At 38.8% G+C, this 19994-nt stretch overlaps 1 protein-coding gene across 1 annotated transcript in view; it reads right to left on the bottom strand.

The window, feature by feature from the left end:
• Nucleotides 1-15648, bottom strand: part of LOC103593627 (laminin subunit alpha-3-like) — an 89833-nt gene extending 74185 nt beyond the window's left edge. Inside the window, exons 1-2 of the mRNA XM_008576645.1 lie at nt 15595-15648; nt 11435-11587 (exon numbers count right to left, since the gene is read on the bottom strand). Of these exons, the coding sequence (XP_008574867.1) occupies nt 11435-11587; nt 15595-15648 (207 nt within the window). The remainder of the gene's footprint in view (nt 1-11434; nt 11588-15594) is intronic.
• Nucleotides 15649-19994: the final 4346 nt, after the last annotated feature.

Genomic DNA, 19994 nt, shown 5'->3' with positions numbered 1-19994 from the left:
CCCTCGGTGGGGGCGCCGCCATGCTCCCAAGCGCCGCACTCTACCGAGTGCACCACCAGGCCGGCCCTCCTAGTTCAGTTTTTATCCCTGCTTCTGTTTCTTGGATTTATGTTGTCTGCTTACAGCCTACTGAGGGTTTTGGAAGGAAACATATTTAATTCGTTTTCTATTATGTCTGTTATATTTGTGGTGCTAGTTACATGAAAACTAACATATGTAAATGTTAGGGATCTTTAAAGTAAAGCAGAGCTGTTCATGATTGTAGCAAGACATATAATCAAAAGGGATAATATGAAAAGAATAGTATTGAAATTTACATTTATATTTAATTCAACATTTGTTAAGGACATAGTACATTCCTGGACTTGGTCCCATGGACACAAAAAGAATATTGTACACACAGTCCCTGACCTTAAGGAGCTCATGGTGTACTGAGCCTTTACAACACAGCACAGCAAGTGACTCAGAGGAAACAGAAATAGCTTGGAGGGAAGGAGGCAGCCAGGGAGGGTTTCCAGCCCTGGGTGATTTCTCAGTTATCTTCGGAAGAAGGTAACCAGACCAGGCAGGGTGGGAAAGTGTCCCAAGAACCGTGAACAGCACCAACATAAGGCCCAGAGGCAAGAAACATCATGGGATAGTCAGGGGATTACAGTTAGATCCCTACTGATGGAGCATAGAGTTTGAAGGTGAAAGTGGCATCTAAAGATGAGGTTGGCAAAAATGCAGGGGCTAGATTGTGAAAGGGCACATATGCCATGCTAAGAACTTTCACTTTATCCTGAACTTAGTGGAGAACCACTAATAGACGTTAATCAGGGATCAACATGCTCAAATGGAAGCTCCAGAGATATGAAGGAGCGAGATATAATGATTAACTAAATAGTAGGTGGGGAAGGGAGAGGGAGACGGTGGAATGTGGAAGAGACAGAGGTAGGCTGATAAGCTGGCTCTTGGAAAGAAGCAGCCATGATTTGTAACATTTGTTGATTTCTGTGGTGTAAATGCTCCCACCGTGGTCAATTTCAAGCTACCAAGCTGATGTCACTGGATATAGAGCTGGGAAGAAGGGCACAGAGTCAGCTCTCACAACTGGTAGGAGCCACCTGTAGCATATCACTGAAGAGACTGCTTCTTTGATTAGAATTTGCTTTCTCTTCTTGGGCAATAGCTAAACTACATTTCCCAACCTCCTCTGCACTTAGGTGGGCCCATGCAGAGTCAGCTCTCACAACTGGTAGGAGCCACCTGTAGCATATCACTGAAGAGACTGCTTCTCTGATTAGAACTTGCTTTCTCTTCTTGGGCAATAGCTAAACTACATTTCCCAACCTCCTCTGCACTTAGGTGGGCCCATCTGACTGAGCTGTAGCCAACAGAATATGAATGTCCAGAATAAGAATATGCCACTAAGACTGTCGTCCATAAAAACTTCCCTCGTTTAATCTCCCATGTTCTTTTCTCGTTCCTGCTGGCTGGAATTGCTGCTTTTCTCATTCCTGCTGGCAACCTTGGGAACCACGTGTTGTAGATAGAGGAATCAAAATATGGAAGGAGTTTAAGTCTTTGAACCGAGCCACCTGGCCAGGATCAGCTAGAGTTGGCCTGTCACATGAATGAGAAATAAACTTACGTTGAACTTAGCCACTATATTAGTCAGGGTTCTCCAGAGAAACAGACACAATAGAATGTGTGTATACAGAAAGAGAAAGAGAGAGATTTATTTTAAGGAATTGGTTCAAGCAATTATGGAAGCTGACAAGTCCAGAATCTCCCGGGTGGGCCAGGAGATTAAGGGAAGAGCCACTGTGATAGTTGAAGTTTGAAGGTCATCTCCTGGCAGAATTCTTTCCTGCTTGCTTGGGGGAGGTCAGTCTTTGTTCAATTTTGTTTTGGCCTTCAACTGATTAGATGAGGCCCACTTGCATTAGGGAAGGCAATCTGATTGATTCAAAAGTCCACCAATTTAAATATTAATCTCATCCACAATAAAACATCCTCACAGAAACATCCAGAATAATGTTTGACCAAATATCTGGGCACCATGGCCCAGTCAAGTTGACACATAAAATTAACCATCACAGCCAATGAGTCACAATTTATCTGTTTCAATCTTAGATAATACATGGGGTAAATGGTGACTCAATTTTAAGGCTTAGGAAAATGGGTAGATGGTGGAAAAATACATCAGTTGGAAATGAGAATACTGAAAAGGAGCCAGTATGGCCAGAGAATATATAGCTCAGTTTTAGGTCAGACATTATTTTCTATAATTGTGTTTAAAGATCTTGGAATCTATTTAATAACATGTATCATCAATACTGTCTGGGGTAGTGGTTCAGAGGACTAAACAAATTTGACAACTCAGGGATTCCAGTCTATTCTCCTGGATCCACTCAGCTTCCTTGAGTTTTTCATGTGTAGAAAGAAAATACCAGATTGCCAGATTCTTCCTAATATATAAATTACTTCACAGGTACTTCAAAGGTAAATTAACACTGTTAGGTTACTACAGGACCATAAGGGAAACAATCACATCCCCAGTAGCCCAAGAGATTTTATTGGCATCTATTTTTCTATCTACTAATGAATTGAACCTCATGATTATACTCATTAATAGCATATTTATTGATAGTAAATTTATTATAAATATAATCTTCTATATCTTCTAGTTTCATTATAGCTACAAAATACTTAAAAGGTGTTGCAAAGAGACCCAAGTGTCATAAATAGAACCAACCATCTAATTAATTACAGAGGTAAAACTGGTTCACTCTTACCCAGAGATATGGTCTCACAGCCATATGTTTCTATTATTACTATGCCCTGGGAAAATTGAGACTAACCATGAATCATCTTTGATTCATTCTACATTAACTCAACAAGTATTTACTGAGCGACCACTATATGCTAAATACTGCAATGTAGTGGATGCAAAATGTCATGTTGTGAACAAAAGAAGACACAGTCCCTGTCCTGTCCTCCTGATGCTTGTAGTCTAGTCAATTCCTGAGGAATCCAGAAAGATTAATTCAAAACCAAGGGCCATCTACTCTCTGGATTGGACCGTATCCATCCAGGGACCCAGCTGAGTCAGACTCCTTAATGACCTCATCTGCCAAACATCTCTGTAGCCAATTTAATCTCCAAAGTCCTCAAGCCCAAGAACAATCAGAAACTAGCCCAGGCCTCCCTACACATCTGAGTCAGAACTGACAAGGTCTACAAAGAATGTTTTCGATTCATCCACCAAAGTCTCATAAAAGTTGAAGAGAATCAGAGAAGAAAAATAAAGATCCTAGAAGGCATCTGTATATCTGCATATTAAATTACTCCCGGATGGTTGGATCCTATATTTGCATCTGGCTCCTGGGGAGTTCACTGTCCATGGGGAGTTCATGAAAAAATAGAAAGGTAGTTCTCCTGTGACCTATTTTCCTTAAAAGTTATAATGCTGTTTCCCTTGTTAATCTTGGAGCTTTAGAAACATTTTCTGAATGTTCTATTCCTTGGATTTTAAAGAATTTTTTCATAGCGTTTGCTTGTGTGAACACCTGGGGGTGTGCAGTTTCAGGGTTTCAGTCTAGACTCCCTTTCCTCCCTCTTAGTTTGGGTCCTCTCTAAAACCTTAAGATGAAGACTTGGGTACAGTTAGTTTATTTGGGAGTTGACTTCAAGAAGCACAAACTGGGAAAGAAAGGGACCTAGGGGACAGAGAAAGGCCATGACTGATGCGTAAATGAGCAGATTACTACCACGCTCAATCCCACGCGGGACACTCAGAAGAATTACGTAGAATGCACTTCAGAACAAGTCCACTGAGAGGCAGGGAAATGGGGTGTATTTCCACTAACTCTTATCCCTCGTGGGACGAGGGCTGCTGCTGGGGGCATTCAGTGCTGGACTTCCAGGCTGCTCCACACACAGCCTTAAAAACTCCCGTGGCCCCAGAAAGTGCCTTCAGGCAGGAAGCAGAAAGTCAGGTGCAGGCTCTGGAGAAGGGGCAAGTGAACAAGCCCAGGAACTATCCATGGGGATTCCCACTCAGAAGGGCCCAGGGGGCAGTGGGCATCACACCCTTGCTTCTACAAGGCCAGAGGATGATCCCAGCTGCTCTTTTCATGCAGCTGCCATCTGGTCCAGCCAGGCCTCTGGCCCCAGCAGCCCTGCAGAACCAGGAGACACCCCCAACCCCTTTGCAAACACTCAGTCCTTTTGAGGGTTTTTTGGGGGGTGGCAGAGGGATGTTTATTTTGTCTTTATTTTTGTTAATAGCAGGTTAGAGGTCACACCCCAGAGAAGAACAGAAACCCAGGAAGAACAAATGCCCCTGTGTTCCAAAGATTCTCCTTTTAAAAACTGGACATCCACATTCCACTTTAAATGTAAAAATAAACTCATTATAGTCAGCCAGACGGTATGAAAGCTTCCTGTAAGACATCATGTGCTTCTTCTATAGCCTGAAACTAATGAATAATGGATAATCAAATGAACTTGAACAACCCTAGAAAACACCATGCCTCTAGTGAATCACAGAAATGTCCTACATTTGCCACCTTGTAAGAGGGAAACTGTGTTGGCCAAGAAAAATAACAGTGAAAACCACCAACTGACCCAAATGGAGATAAAGAAAACAGCCCGCTGATGAAAACATAAGCTGTCAAACTGACTACAGCACATCAAAATCAAATTTTGGTTCTCAGGTGAAAAAAAGTGATTTGATAATAACAAGTTTATGATCTATATTTTATTTCATAACCATGCCTCAAAATTCAAACTCTAAGGCCTTAATGTTACTATTAAATTATGAAATCTAACCTCTCAGTGACATTCTCATGGTTAATTCCAGCAAAAGGAGAAAACCCAAACCTTACCAATGGGGCATAAAATATGAATCGTACAGGACAAAACATGCTTGTTAAAACACATGTTGCTACAACATAAAAGAGAAAAAATGTCTTTAGTTTGACATAATTTATATTGCTTTTCCTGTTCCTAGACTTCTTTAGAGTACTTTCTATGGTATTATATACACTATTTTCACAAAAGTTGAGTCTGTTCTTTTTAAGAATACGTGTTTATTAAAGTCTACTTTCTTTTGTTAAATAAAAATTATTACCACAGCCCTAAAGAGGTTTTAAAATGAAGCGATTGACTCATTTAAACCTTGAGGTATACACAATTACACAACTGAGGCAGAGAGCAGTTAAGTATGTTGCTTAGGGCCACACAGCAAGTAAACAGTGCAGCCAGACACAAACTGAGGCAGGCTGAGTCAGGACCCACACTCCTCCCCAGTCATGCATGTGTACGCCATGACTAATGTCTGTCAGCAACCAGCAAATTACTAAATTGTTCCTGTGTTGATGTTTTCTTAATTTAACTGTCTTAATTAGGGGTTTTTCAGTACATCAAAAGGGTGCTTTTAAAAGATAGGTTTTTTAAAAATAGCTTTAAGGGGAAAAGGGTAAGTCTGGCAGGCACTGGTTATGTTCAGCACAGGTCATTTTGATGGGTTAAAATTCCCTGCTAACTACAGAAATCCTTAGTTAGAAAAATAATATAATAGGCAAATCCTGTTCATTATAGGAAAAATTTTCTAAATTAGTGCTAGAGGTTGGCTATTAGACGGATAAGACTAACTCATTGTTTACACTGGGGTTACAGAATCTTTCAAATCCCATGAAAGATCTCCATGAATTATCTCGGATGCCAATTGGTGCTGAAAATATTCTCAAGAGAGGCCTAATTTAGCACAACATATGGGCTGAAGAGGTTGAGAGCTCTTATATCACAAAGCTATCCCCAACCAAAAGGAAGATAACGCATTCACTCTAAGAAATCTCAGTATCGTTTGATTTCCAGCCTGTGGGATGCCTTTCCCTCCTTTATTTCTTATATGAATGGAACGGAAATGTAGCCAGCAAAAAGATTAGTATAAATATTAGTATAAACATTAGTATTAATATAGGTATTAGTGTTAGTATTAGTTTTAGTATTAGTATTAGTGTTAGTATTAGCATTAGTGTTAGTGTTAGTATTAGCATTAGTGTTAGTATTAGTATTAGTGTTAGCGTTAGTATTAGTGTTAGTATTAGTGTTAGCGTTAGTATTAGTGTTAGTATTAGCATTAGTGTTAGTGTTAGTATTAGCATTAGTGTTACTGTTAGTATTAGCATTAGTGTTAGTATTAGTGTTAGCGTTAGTATTAGTGTTAGTATTAGTGTTAGCGTTAGTATTCGGTATGAAAGCTTCCTGTAAGACATCATGTGCTTCTTCTATAGCCTGAAACTAATGAATAATGGATAATCAAATGAACTTGAACAACCCTAGAAAACACCATGCCTCTAGTGAATCACAGAAATGTCCTACATTTGCCACCTTGTAAGAGGGAAACTGTGTTGGCCAAGAAAAATAACAGTGAAAACCACCAACTGACCCAAATGGAGATAAAGAAAACAGCCCGCTGATGAAAACATAAGCTGTCAAACTGACTACAGCACATCAAAATCAAATTTTGGTTCTCAGGTGAAAAAAAGTGATTTGATAATAACAAGTTTATGATCTATATTTTATTTCATAACCATGCCTCAAAATTCAAACTCTAAGGCCTTAATGTTACTATTAAATTATGAAATCTAACCTCTCAGTGACATTCTCATGGTTAATTCCAGCAAAAGGAGAAAACCCAAACCTTACCAATGGGGCATAAAATATGAATCGTACAGGACAAAACATGCTTGTTAAAACACATGTTGCTACAACATAAAAGAGAAAAAATGTCTTTAGTTTGACATAATTTATATTGCTTTTCCTGTTCCTAGACTTCTTTAGAGTACTTTCTATGGTATTATATACACTATTTTCACAAAAGTTGAGTCTGTTCTTTTTAAGAATACGTGTTTATTAAAGTCTACTTTCTTTTGTTAAATAAAAATTATTACCACAGCCCTAAAGAGTTTTTAAAATGAAGCGATTGACTCATTTAAACCTTGAGGTATACACAATTACACAACTGAGGCAGAGAGCAGTTAAGTATGTTGCTTAGGGCCACACAGCAAGTAAACAGTGCAGCCAGACACAAACTGAGGCAGGCTGAGTCAGGACCCACACTCCTCCCCAGTCATGCATGTGTACGCCATGACTAATGTCTGTCAGCAACCAGCAAATTACTAAATTGTTCCTGTGTTGATGTTTTCTTAATTTAACTGTCTTAATTAGGGGTTTTTCAGTACATCAAAAGGGTGCTTTTAAAAGATAGGTTTTTTAAAAATAGCTTTAAGGGGAAAAGGGTAAGTCTGGCAGGCACTGGTTATGTTCAGCACAGGTCATTTTGATGGGTTAAAATTCCCTGCTAACTACAGAAATCCTTAGTTAGAAAAATAATATAATAGGCAAATCCTGTTCATTATAGGAAAAATTTTCTAAATTAGTGCTAGAGGTTGGCTATTAGACGGATAAGACTAACTCATTGTTTACACTGGGGTTACAGAATCTTTCAAATCCCATGAAAGATCTCCATGAATTATCTCGGATGCCAATTGGTGCTGAAAATATTCTCAAGAGAGGCCTAATTTAGCACAACATATGGGCTGAAGAGGTTGAGAGCTCTTATATCACAAAGCTATCCCCAACCAAAAGGAAGATAACGCATTCACTCTAAGAAATCTCAGTATCGTTTGATTTCCAGCCTGTGGGATGCCTTTCCCTCCTTTATTTCTTATATGAATGGAACGGAAATGTAGCCAGCAAAAAGATTAGTATAAATATTAGTATAAACATTAGTATTAATATAGGTATTAGTGTTAGTATTAGTTTTAGTATTAGTATTAGTGTTAGTATTAGCATTAGTGTTACTGTTAGTATTAGCATTAGTGTTAGTATTAACATCCACATTCCACTTTAAATGTAAAAATAAACTCATTATAGTCAGCCAGACGGTATGAAAGCTTCCTGTAAGACATCATGTGCTTCTTCTATAGCCTGAAACTAATGAATAATGGATAATCAAATGAACTTGAACAACCCTAGAAAACACCATGCCTCTAGTGAATCACAGAAATGTCCTACATTTGCCACCTTGTAAGAGGGAAACTGTGTTGGCCAAGAAAAATAACAGTGAAAACCACCAACTGACCCAAATGGAGATAAAGAAAACAGCCCGCTGATGAAAACATAAGCTGTCAAACTGACTACAGCACATCAAAATCAAATTTTGGTTCTCAGGTGAAAAAAAGTGATTTGATAATAACAAGTTTATGATCTATATTTTATTTCATAACCATGCCTCAAAATTCAAACTCTAAGGCCTTAATGTTACTATTAAATTATGAAATCTAACCTCTCAGTGACATTCTCATGGTTAATTCCAGCAAAAGGAGAAAACCCAAACCTTACCAATGGGGCATAAAATATGAATCGTACAGGACAAAACATGCTTGTTAAAACACATGTTGCTACAACATAAAAGAGAAAAAATGTCTTTAGTTTGACATAATTTATATTGCTTTTCCTGTTCCTAGACTTCTTTAGAGTACTTTCTATGGTATTATATACACTATTTTCACAAAAGTTGAGTCTGTTCTTTTTAAGAATACGTGTTTATTAAAGTCTACTTTCTTTTGTTAAATAAAAATTATTACCACAGCCCTAAAGAGTTTTTAAAATGAAGCGATTGACTCATTTAAACCTTGAGGTATACACAATTACACAACTGAGGCAGAGAGCAGTTAAGTATGTTGCTTAGGGCCACACAGCAAGTAAACAGTGCAGCCAGACACAAACTGAGGCAGGCTGAGTCAGGACCCACACTCCTCCCCAGTCATGCATGTGTACGCCATGACTAATGTCTGTCAGCAACCAGCAAATTACTAAATTGTTCCTGTGTTGATGTTTTCTTAATTTAACTGTCTTAATTAGGGGTTTTTCAGTACATCAAAAGGGTGCTTTTAAAAGATAGGTTTTTTAAAAATAGCTTTAAGGGGAAAAGGGTAAGTCTGGCAGGCACTGGTTATGTTCAGCACAGGTCATTTTGATGGGTTAAAATTCCCTGCTAACTACAGAAATCCTTAGTTAGAAAAATAATATAATAGGCAAATCCTGTTCATTATAGGAAAAATTTTCTAAATTAGTGCTAGAGGTTGGCTATTAGACGGATAAGACTAACTCATTGTTTACACTGGGGTTACAGAATCTTTCAAATCCCATGAAAGATCTCCATGAATTATCTCGGATGCCAATTGGTGCTGAAAATATTCTCAAGAGAGGCCTAATTTAGCACAACATATGGGCTGAAGAGGTTGAGAGCTCTTATATCACAAAGCTATCCCCAACCAAAAGGAAGATAACGCATTCACTCTAAGAAATCTCAGTATCGTTTGATTTCCAGCCTGTGGGATGCCTTTCCCTCCTTTATTTCTTATATGAATGGAACGGAAATGTAGCCAGCAAAAAGATTAGTATAAATATTAGTATAAACATTAGTATTAATATAGGTATTAGTGTTAGTATTAGTTTTAGTATTAGTATTAGTGTTAGTATTAGCATTAGTGTTAGTGTTAGTATTAGCATTAGTGTTAGTATTAGTATTAGTGTTAGCGTTAGTATTAGTGTTAGCGTTAGTGTTAGCGTTAGTATTAGTGTTAGTATTAGTGTTAGCGTTAGTATTAGTGTTAGTATTAGTGTTAGCGTTAGTATTAGTGTTAGTATTAGTGTTAGCGTTAGTATTAGTGTTAGTATTAGTGTTAGCGTTAGTATTAGTGTTAGTATTAGTGTTAGCGTTAGTATTAGTGTTAGTATTAGTGTTAGCGTTAGTATTAGTGTTAGTATTAGTGTTAGCGTTAGTATTAGTGTTAGTATTAGTGTTAGCGTTAGTATTAGTGTTAGTATTAGTGTTAGCGTTAGTATTAGTGTTAGTATTAGTGTTAGCGTTAGTATTAGTGTTAGTATTAGTGTTAGCGTTAGTATTAGTGTTAGTATTAGTGTTAGCGTTAGTATTAGTGTTAGTATTAGTGTTAGCGTTAGTATTAGTGTTAGTATTAGTGTTAGCGTTAGTATTAGTGTTAGTATTAGTGTTAGCGTTAGTATTAGTGTTAGTATTAGTGTTAGCGTTAGTATTAGTGTTAGTGTTAGTGTTAGCGTTAGTGTTAGTGTTAGTGTTAGTGTTAGCGTTAGTGTTAGTGTTAGCGTTAGTGTTAGCGTTAGTATTAGTGTTAGCGTTAGTGTTAGCGTTAGTATTAGTGTTAGCGTTAGTATTAGTGTTAGTATTAGTGTTAGCGTTAGTATTAGTGTTAGTATTAGTGTTAGCGTTAGTATTAGTGTTAGTCTTAGTGTTAGCGTTAGTATTANTGTTAGTGTTAGTGTTAGTGTTAGTGTTAGTGTTAGTGTCAGTACTGACAACACTCATGTAATAGCAGCAGTCTTCCTCTGTTCATATTACCATCTGCTCTCTCTCCCATCATCAATCAATCAATCTTCTGTTGACTTGACTTTTCAATGACGCTTCCCCCACTTCTTTTCTCTCCATTGCAGCAAAACTCTTCAAAACAGCTTTCTATATGAGATTTTTCTATTTCTCTCACATTCTCTCTTACTCCCTGTATAATCAAGTTTTCAATCCTGTCTTTTCAAAGTCACCAGTGACCTCCACATTGGCAAATCCAATGGTCAATTATCAGTTCTATGTTATTTGATTTATGAACAGTATTTCACAGTTATCCTCTCCATCTTTTCATCGCTTGAAACACACTTTCCATGAATTCCTTCTTCAATAGTTCTATTGAGATATAATTCACATACCATACAATTCATCCATTCGATGTGTATGATCCAATGGTTTTTGGTATGTTCTCAGAGTTGTGCAACCATCACCACAATCAATTTTAGAACACTTTCATTACCCCCCCCCACAATTCATCCATTCGATGTGTATGATCCAATGGTTTTTGGTATGTTCTCAGAGTTGTGCAAACATCACCACAATCAATTTTAGAACACTTTCATTACCCCCCCCCAAAAAATACCTGTTCATAGTCACTCCCGAATTCCCTCCAAAACTCCCAGCCTTAGGCAACCACTAAGCTACTTTTCTATCTCTGTCTCTGTAGATTTACCTATCCAGACATTTCATTTCACCAATACATGTTATTATCTATCTTTTTTATTAGAACCATCCACCTGGGTCTGAAGTGCTATCTCATTGTGGTTTTGACTTGCATTTCTCTCATGGCTAATGATGTTGAGCATCTTTTCATGTGCTCATTAGCCATTTGCGTATCTTCTTAGAACTGTATTTGAATCCCTTGCCCACTTTTAAAAAACAATGATTAGTAAACTAAAACTGGGGATTTTTATAGTAAGTATTGTTATGCCAGGAATCACCACAGAAACAGTGATCCAAACTAATGTTCCCATTCCAATTGAACGCATAACTTACCTGACCCAGATCCAAGGTGAGGTTGACTCTGTTGTACTGTGTACCTGAGGAGAGCGGAGGGCTTTGCCACCAACGTTCAGATCCATCGATTGCATTGGTGGCTGGATGTGCTTTCCTGGGGTCCTCAGAATTGCAATAGTCACAAAACTGGCCCTGGGGGGAAAAATGTTCTTTTTTTACTTTCAAATAATTTTTTCATATCAATTTAATAAGAGAGGTAATCAAACAAAAACCGCTTTATACAGCTCAGAGATAGCTTATCATGCACAAGATATTCTGAAGACAGTAGTAAGGCTTTCTCTTTTTTCATTTAGTGTTAAGCCATATCACCTGTTTATACCTCTGTCTTTTGCATTTCTAGGATATAGATTATATTTATCTTTCATCTTTTACAGCTATGTTTTTCTTGTTTTATACAACACTTCAAGAAGAGCCTGTTGTATTGGTATGCAAAAATATTTTCACTTCAACAAAGCCATTTTACTCTTTAAATCCTACTCCACAATTCTTCTGTAAGTATGCAAATAACCATCAGGGAAGTGGAGTACAGCAAGTGCCTCTGGAGAGGACTGAGTGCTGGGATCAAAGGCAGTGGATATTCCAGGGTGGAAGAGATGGCATTTAAGTTGCCTGTGAGGATGGATAGGACTTTGGTAAGTGGCAGTGAGCAGCGAACAGGGAAAACATGCCAGGCAGAGGAAACAGCATGAGCAAAGGCACAGGGGCCAGCTGGTCCAATATGACATAGGTATTGAAAGACAAGTCTTGACCGGTTAACAGGGGAGATGTGGCTGACTGTGAATACCAGAGTGAGAAGGTGGTGATTAATTCAGTAAGTAAATGGGGATCCATTTTTACCTGGGGTTATATCTGTTTGCTATTATAATCTCTAACTTCTTACTGAATTATTCTTTTTTTGGTAGGCAGATTCTTTTGATTCTGGTTTTTCTTTTGTTTTGCTTTTTGCTATTCAGAATTTTATAGCCATTTACCATCTAAAAAGCTGAACATAGGTCTTTCTTTTATGTTCAATGTATTTTAACTGGGCCAAAGGACCATGCTTACCCAGGGATGGACTTCACATACTGAACGACTCTGCTCCCAAACTAAATTATTTTAGAGCATAACCACCACATAGACGGGGGACAAAGAAGCGAAATTATACCCACAGCCTCCTGAGAAATGTACTGTGACAAGAGGTAGCTCTGCCCCTGGCCAGCATCTTAGAAGTTAATTCTTAAATGTTCAAAGATAAATTTGATCGAGGTATGTAACCAAATGTGTGACCAAATGTTTTCATGTAGTATGCAACCGATGGATCTTTCACATATGGTGAAATACTTGTGAAGGTTTTTATCTCTGGACATTATATAAAAGACATTTCTATAACTCAGAAACAGCATCTTGGGGGTATGCAGCCCCATCAGTTCATGAAGTCAGAGACCACGTGTGGCCTGTTCCTCATTCTATCATTTCCACCTAACACATTGCCTGCCGCCCAGTGGAGGCTCAACAGAGGAGTGATTCCATCAGCAATTTTCAAAAAATTTTTGGGTTCTTTCTATAAAATTTATTATTATAATAAGGAGTTTAATCAATAACTTTCTGGGGCCAGCCCGGTGGCACACTGCTACAGTGCGCCGCTTGGGAGCGCGGTGGCACTCCCGCCGAGGGTTCAGATCCCACATACAGACCGGCCGCTCACTGGCTGAGCAAGGTGCGGACGCAACGCCGAGGGTTGCGATCCCGTTGCCGGTCCCAGTCCGGTACGGGTGCGACATTGAGGGTTGCGATCCGTTGTCGGTCACGGGTTGCGATCCATTGCCGGTCACGAAAAAAAAAAAAAGACAAAAAAGGAATAACTTTCTAAGCTAGGACATCTAAACATTTATTATTAATATTTTTCCCTTCAATGATCTTTATTTTTCTCATTTTTTTCCTAGACAGCATTTCTACCAGTTTAATTACTTGATGAGGGAATTAAATCATGGTTCTTCAAAGTTTAGAAGACAACATCTGGTTAGAAGCAAATCTCTTCCAAAAATGTGGAAGCTTATTACTTACATTTATCTCCACCTCTATAATATAGATACAAGGATTGGAGATGATGCTTTTTATGTTGCTATAGTGATTCTCAACTTGAAAATAATAATAATTAAAATGAACATTTACAGATCATCTATTTTGCCCTGAGCACCATACACTTCACATCTTCATACTCAGATTATTACTATCACCTCTATTAGAGAGGTTAAGTTATTTTCCCAAGAACCGCACAACTGGTAAATGGTAGAACCAGGACCTAAACCCAGGGCCCCAGGGATAACAAGCCAATCACTAATCAGTAACTCACTTCCCCACATCCAGCAGCTACAACTCTGGTTAATTAAACATCTGGGGATATTCAGTAAAATACATTATTTCCTGTAATTAGTTTTAAATAGTAGCCTTCACAATAGACTTTGAAATATGATTCTAAGGCCTCAAAATATTAAAAATAGAACTACCATATAATCCAGCAATCCCACTACTGTGTATATATCCAAAGGAAATGAAATCAGTATGTCAAAAAGAGATACCTGCACTCCCTTGTTTATTGCAGCACTATTCACAATAGCCAAGGTATGAAATCAATGTAAATGCCCATCAATGGATGAATGGATAAAGAAAATTAGGTATATATACATTATAGAACACTATTCAGCCATTTAAAAAAAGAATGAAATCCTGTCATTTGTCACAACATGGATAAACCTGGAAGGCATTACATTAACTGAAATAAGCCAGACACAGAAAAATACCACATGATCTCATTCATATGTGGAATCTAAAGAAGTTAATTTCATAGAAGTAGAGAATAGAATAATGGTTACCAGAGGCTGGAAAGGGTGTGGGGGAGGGAGGAGAGGATAGGGAAAGATTAGTCAATGGGTACAAAGTTAGATAGGAGAAATAAGTTCTGATGTTAAGGTGATTATTGTTAACAATATTGTATTTCATATTTCAAAATAGCTAAAAGAGAGGATTTTGAACATTCTCACCACAAAGAAATACTTGTATGATAAAAGTATGAAGTGATGGTTATACTAAATATTCTGATTTGATTTTTACTCAATGTATACATATATCAAAATATCACACTGTATCCCACAAATATGTATAATTCTGTGTCAATGAAAAACAAAAAAAAAATAAAATAAAATTCTACAGCATAAATTTAAAAAAGAGAGGTATGACATTTGAAATAGAGGAAATAAAACTGTTACAATTTTCAGATGATAAATTTATTTATATTAAAGCCCCAAATGAGTCTACTGAAAATAATTCAGAAATATTACAAAAGTTTAGTGATGTGACCGGATATAAGATTAATATACAAAAATTGCTGGCAGCAAACAACTAGAAAGTGTAATTTAAGAGAAAGTATCATTTACAATAGACTCAAAGAACATTAAGTATCTCAAAAGAAATTTAACATACAAATTTTAAACTTTATTAAGAGAATTCTTTTAATCTACATAAATGAAGAGATAATATCTTTTTGGATAGGAAGGTAATATAAAAACTTGTCAATTCTCTCTCAGATTGATGTATAGACACTCATTATTATTCCAAAACAAACCACAATAAGGACTTTCTTGAAACATAATAATTTAAAATTTATATGGAACTGTAAAGGACCAAGAAGGAGATCAGTGAGAGGAAACTTGCCCTTCAAGAAAGCAGGGCTTATTATGAAGCTATTATAATTAGTGCAGGGCAAGGTGAGACCAACAGATTTATGGAATAGACAGAACAGAGAACCCAAAAACAATTTCATGCATTTGAGAAACCTTAGTACATAACAGAGGCGGTACATCAGATCAGTGGGAAAAGGAGGGCTATTCTATACATCCAATGTAAAATAAAATCACATTCCTATTCAAGTCACAAACAAAAATCAACTTCAGATGAATTAAGGACTTAAATGTCAAAAAATAAAACTTTAAAATCTCTTAGTGGGAAATAAAGTTGAATACCTTTTAGAACTTGGAGCAAGGAAAGATTTCTTAAATATGACATGAAAAGCATTTGCTATAAGAGATAGCTAAATTTGGCTATATTAAAATTAAGAGTTTTGATTCATCAATGGCACCTTAAAGAAGTGAAAAGTTACAAACTTGAAGATATTCATAATACACAAATGGTAAATAGTCTCCAGTGATGTCTGCCATCAGTTCCTTCTTTCTCTGTGCCTGCTATGTCATCCATTAAGAAATGGAGGCTATTTTCCCTGGAAGCTGTTCTCCCCTCTTGAATCTAGACTGACTTTATTATTTGCTCTGTTGTAGCAGAAGTGTCATTCTGAAGTAGGCCTTAAAAGGACTGGCAGATTCTGCTTCCTTTCTCTTGGAATCCAGCCTCCAGGTGAGAAGTCCATCTACTCCCAAATCACCATGTTGTGAGAAGGCCCAAGATAGCCAACTGGAAAAGACATATGGAAGAGCACTGAGACACATTAGTGAAGCCCTCTTGAACCATCCAGTCCATCCTAGCCACCAGGTGAATGCAACTGAGTTACTCCAACTGACACCACATGGAGCACAAGAACAACACAGCTGAGCCCAGTCAACCCACAGAATTGTAAGGGAAGAAAAAATTTACTGTTGTTTTAAGCCACTAAGTACCAGGGTGGTTTGTTACACAAGAATCAATAACTGAACAAAGAACATAAAACCAACAAACAATCTAATCAGAAATATACATCAAATTCCTACAAATTAATAAGTATAAATAGCTCAATATATTGAAAAATGGGCAAAAATAAAAATAGGCATTTAACAGAATAGTAACCACATATGGCAATAAACATTTGAAGAAATGTTTATCATTACTGTTATTAGTGATCAAGGCAGACCACAATGCAACACTATTTTATACCTAGTCAATAAGCCCAAATTTAAAGTTTTGTGATAACAAGTGTTAAAAAAGATGGTAGGGTGTGAATTGGTACAAAAACTTTGGAAACTGTTATGGCATTACCTCCTAAAGTCCAAAAGTCATCTTTCCTACGACACATCGATTCCACTTCTAAGCTCATAACCCAAAAAGAAACTCTTGCACAAATTTGATAGCATTGTATTCAAGAATATTCATAGCAGCACTGTTCACAAGAGCAAAATCCTGAGAATAACCTAATTGCCCAACCACAGGAAAATGGATGAATAAACAGAGATATATTCACACAATGAATGAACATATGAAAATAATAAATAGGTGAATATATACAACAAGACACAATGTGGATGAATCTTAGCAATATAATATAAAGTGGAAAAAAACATGATATACTTTTTATAAAGTTAAGAGCAACCAAACTAAAAAGCACTTACTTTTTAGAAATACACAGATGTAATAAAGACTGTATAAAAGGAAAGCAAAGGAATAATTAGTAAAGGTTCAGGAGGATAATTTCCCCAGACGGTGGGAGACAAAGGGATGAGGTAGGGGGAATTATATGGTTAGACACACGTTATTATCAAGGCTCTGTTTTTATTTTTGGTAGAAAGTTCATGGATGCTTTTTGTACTATTTAAAATACATGCATCCAGGGGCCGGCCCGGTGGCGCACTGCTACAGTGCGCCACTTGGGAGTGCGGCGGCACTCCCACCGAGGGTTCGGATCCCACATACAGACCGGCCGCTCACTGGCTGAGCGAGGTGCGGGGGCAACACCGAGGGTTGCGATCCCGTTGCCGGTCCCAGTCTGGTACGGGCGCGACACTGAGGGTTGCGATCCGTTGCCAGTCACGAAAAAAGACAAAAAAAGGGAAAAAAAAAAAACAAAACTTCAAGGTGAAGAAACTAAGTCTGAAAGAGGTGACCTACTTCTCCTCAAACCACACAGCTAGGATGTGCTGGGACCAGGACATATGTGTGGTTACTGAACCCCCACAATGCTTTCCACCCTGTCCTGGATGTTCTGCAGCCTGTCTTAGATTTGGACAGAATGTGAGGCAGTCCTGGAATAGCAATTATATGACTTTCCAAACACCTTCCCACTACCAGATATGTGGGAAGGGACCCAGCTCAGGAAAGAACCATGTCCAGCAGAAGTTGAGGTGCACACCCTTATACCAGCCACAGGAAACCTGGCAAGATGAGCATTTCACCACATTTATCCTTCAACGGCCCAATTAGGTGTCACCACATCCAAGCTGCCTGGAACCCCACTTCTAGTCTTCACTCACTAAGGTTCTGGAGGCTATGGTGTCCCAAGTGCCCAAACCCCAGCCAGCTGGAGCCCTAATGTGGAGAACCTCCTGGAGAGTACCAATTCCAAACTTGGGATTGCGCCTTTGCAAAGACCTTGTTCAGAGCATCCACCCATCTGAGAGGCACAAAAGAACATGGGCTGGTTACTGATGACCAGGGCATGCATTTTGTAAATTTCCTGAATGTTTGCACGCAGTGGGGTGAATGGCAATTACGCAGAGCACCAAGAGCACCCAGCTCTGTGGCTCCCACACGTGAGGTTTCAGGACACCAGGGGGCGGACATCATGTCTCTACTGTGCCAGGTCCCTAGAGGTAGGGATTTGAGGGAGAGAGAAGACAAGGGACTCAAAGTTGGTTCCAAGTATTTTTTTTAAAATGCAAGTCAGATAAGCAAATATCTACAAAATTTATACATGTAAAAAAACTTGTGCGCATTCAGGCTAAATTCTAGGGGCTTTTTCTTTTTAACTCGTTTCGAAGTTAAACATTTTGGAGTAGAATAGGCCGAGGTTCAAATCCTGACTCTACCAGTTACAGCTGCAGAACGTTAGTCGAATTGTTTAGCATCCCATGGACTCCATTTTCTCTTTATTAAAGTGGGCTAAGGGGCCGGCCCGGTGGCGCACTGCTCCCACATACAGACCGGTTCCGCTCACTGGCTGAGCGAGGTGCGGGCGCAGCACCGAGGGTTGCGATCCTGTTGCCGGTCCCGGTCCGGTACGGGCGCGACACTGAGGGTTGCGATCCATTGCCGGACACGAAAAACGACAAAAAGGAAAAAAAAAATAAAAAAAATAAAGTGGGCTAATACCGCGGATCGCAGGCGGTGGTCGTGAAGCTTACATGAGATGCTGTTTAAAGAAGCGCTCTGCACCAGATGGTGTGATCACACTGCCACCGGAACCGCAGTGCTTGTTGAAAATACAGACTCTTGGGCCCTACCCTGGACTTACAGAATCAGCATCTCTGCTGGGAGCCAGGAATCAGAATTTTAACAAAGCACCCCAAGTGATTCTTCTGCCCACTGTAGTCTGGGAACCCCAGAGGCAATGGTGACTCACACACGGGTGCCCCACTAGTGATGGATGGTGCAGCCGCAGTCATAGAGTAGCTGCACTGGTGACAGTGATGGCAAAAGGAAACATCCATGTGCTAGACATGGTACTTTTACTTCACGTGTACTAACTCTTAATTTTCATGACAATCCTGTAGGGCAGGCATGATCATCAGACCCTTTTACAAATAGGGAGACAGAAGCACGAAGAGATGGAGCAATTTGTCTACATCGTGGAGCCAAGGTAGGAACCCAGGGAAAGATGACTGTGGGTGGGAAGGGGGGAAGGGGAACCACTGTCTAGGGGTAGCAAGTGTGACTTCTCAATCTACTGGCCCCTCAGAGATCTGGGCTTGGCCAGAAAACATGTGTTCTCCTGCTGGGCATCGCCTGCCTGTGGGTCAGACAGGACCATGTAAAGAAAGATGTTTTTAGGCTTCTCCACCCATAGACAACAGAGACCTGTGTTTTTTTCTATATTGATATAATGTTTCACTGTATTCACTTTTTACTCTCCCAGAAATGATTTTACACATTCTCCTGGCTCCTCGAAACTCCTGCACCACCCCTCCTTCCCTGACCTCATGAATCTGCTGAACTTGCTCATCTTCCTGATCCACAACTCTCCCTGCATCTGTGCCCACACTTCTGCCTGCCCTCCCATTGCTATGGAGAAGCTGTCTGTGCTCTAAAGCACCCCCCCCAACACACACACACAATCATCCTCCTGCACCTCAATCCTTCTCTTCTACTGGATCATTCCCATCAAGATAGAAATGAGCTCGCTTGAAAGAAACAAACTTCTACTTTCCCCTCGCACACTCCACTTGACCCACACTGACTGCTTTGCTATTTCTCAATCAGTCCAAGGCAGTCCTGCCTCAGGGTCTTTGCACATGCTGTTCCCTCTCCTGGGAACATGCTTCTCCCAGACTTAAGTCTCTTCTCAGAGAGGTCTTCTCTAGCAACCCCAATGAAATGAATAAATGAAATAAATGAAAGAAAGAAAACTCAACAAGTTTATTGCAATCTTAAGTGATTTTCCTTAGTTCTCCCAGCATATTCTGCTACTTCTTCAAGTTTTTAAAAAATACTTAGAATTCAATGGCACACTGAAGATACATTCAGTGATGAGTTGTCGCAATGAAATAGGAAAGCAGCTTGCAAACATACAGGAAAATTTTAAAGTCCAAAATTTTTGCATTCTCATCAAATCACTATGCCAACTACCTTTTATAGAATCTTTGCC

Source organism: Galeopterus variegatus, unplaced genomic scaffold (assembly GCF_000696425.1).
Source record: "Galeopterus variegatus unplaced genomic scaffold, G_variegatus-3.0.2 Scaffold1383, whole genome shotgun sequence".
Taxonomy (NCBI): domain Eukaryota; kingdom Metazoa; phylum Chordata; class Mammalia; order Dermoptera; family Cynocephalidae; genus Galeopterus; species Galeopterus variegatus.
This window is presented reverse-complemented; position numbering and strand designations above follow the sequence as displayed.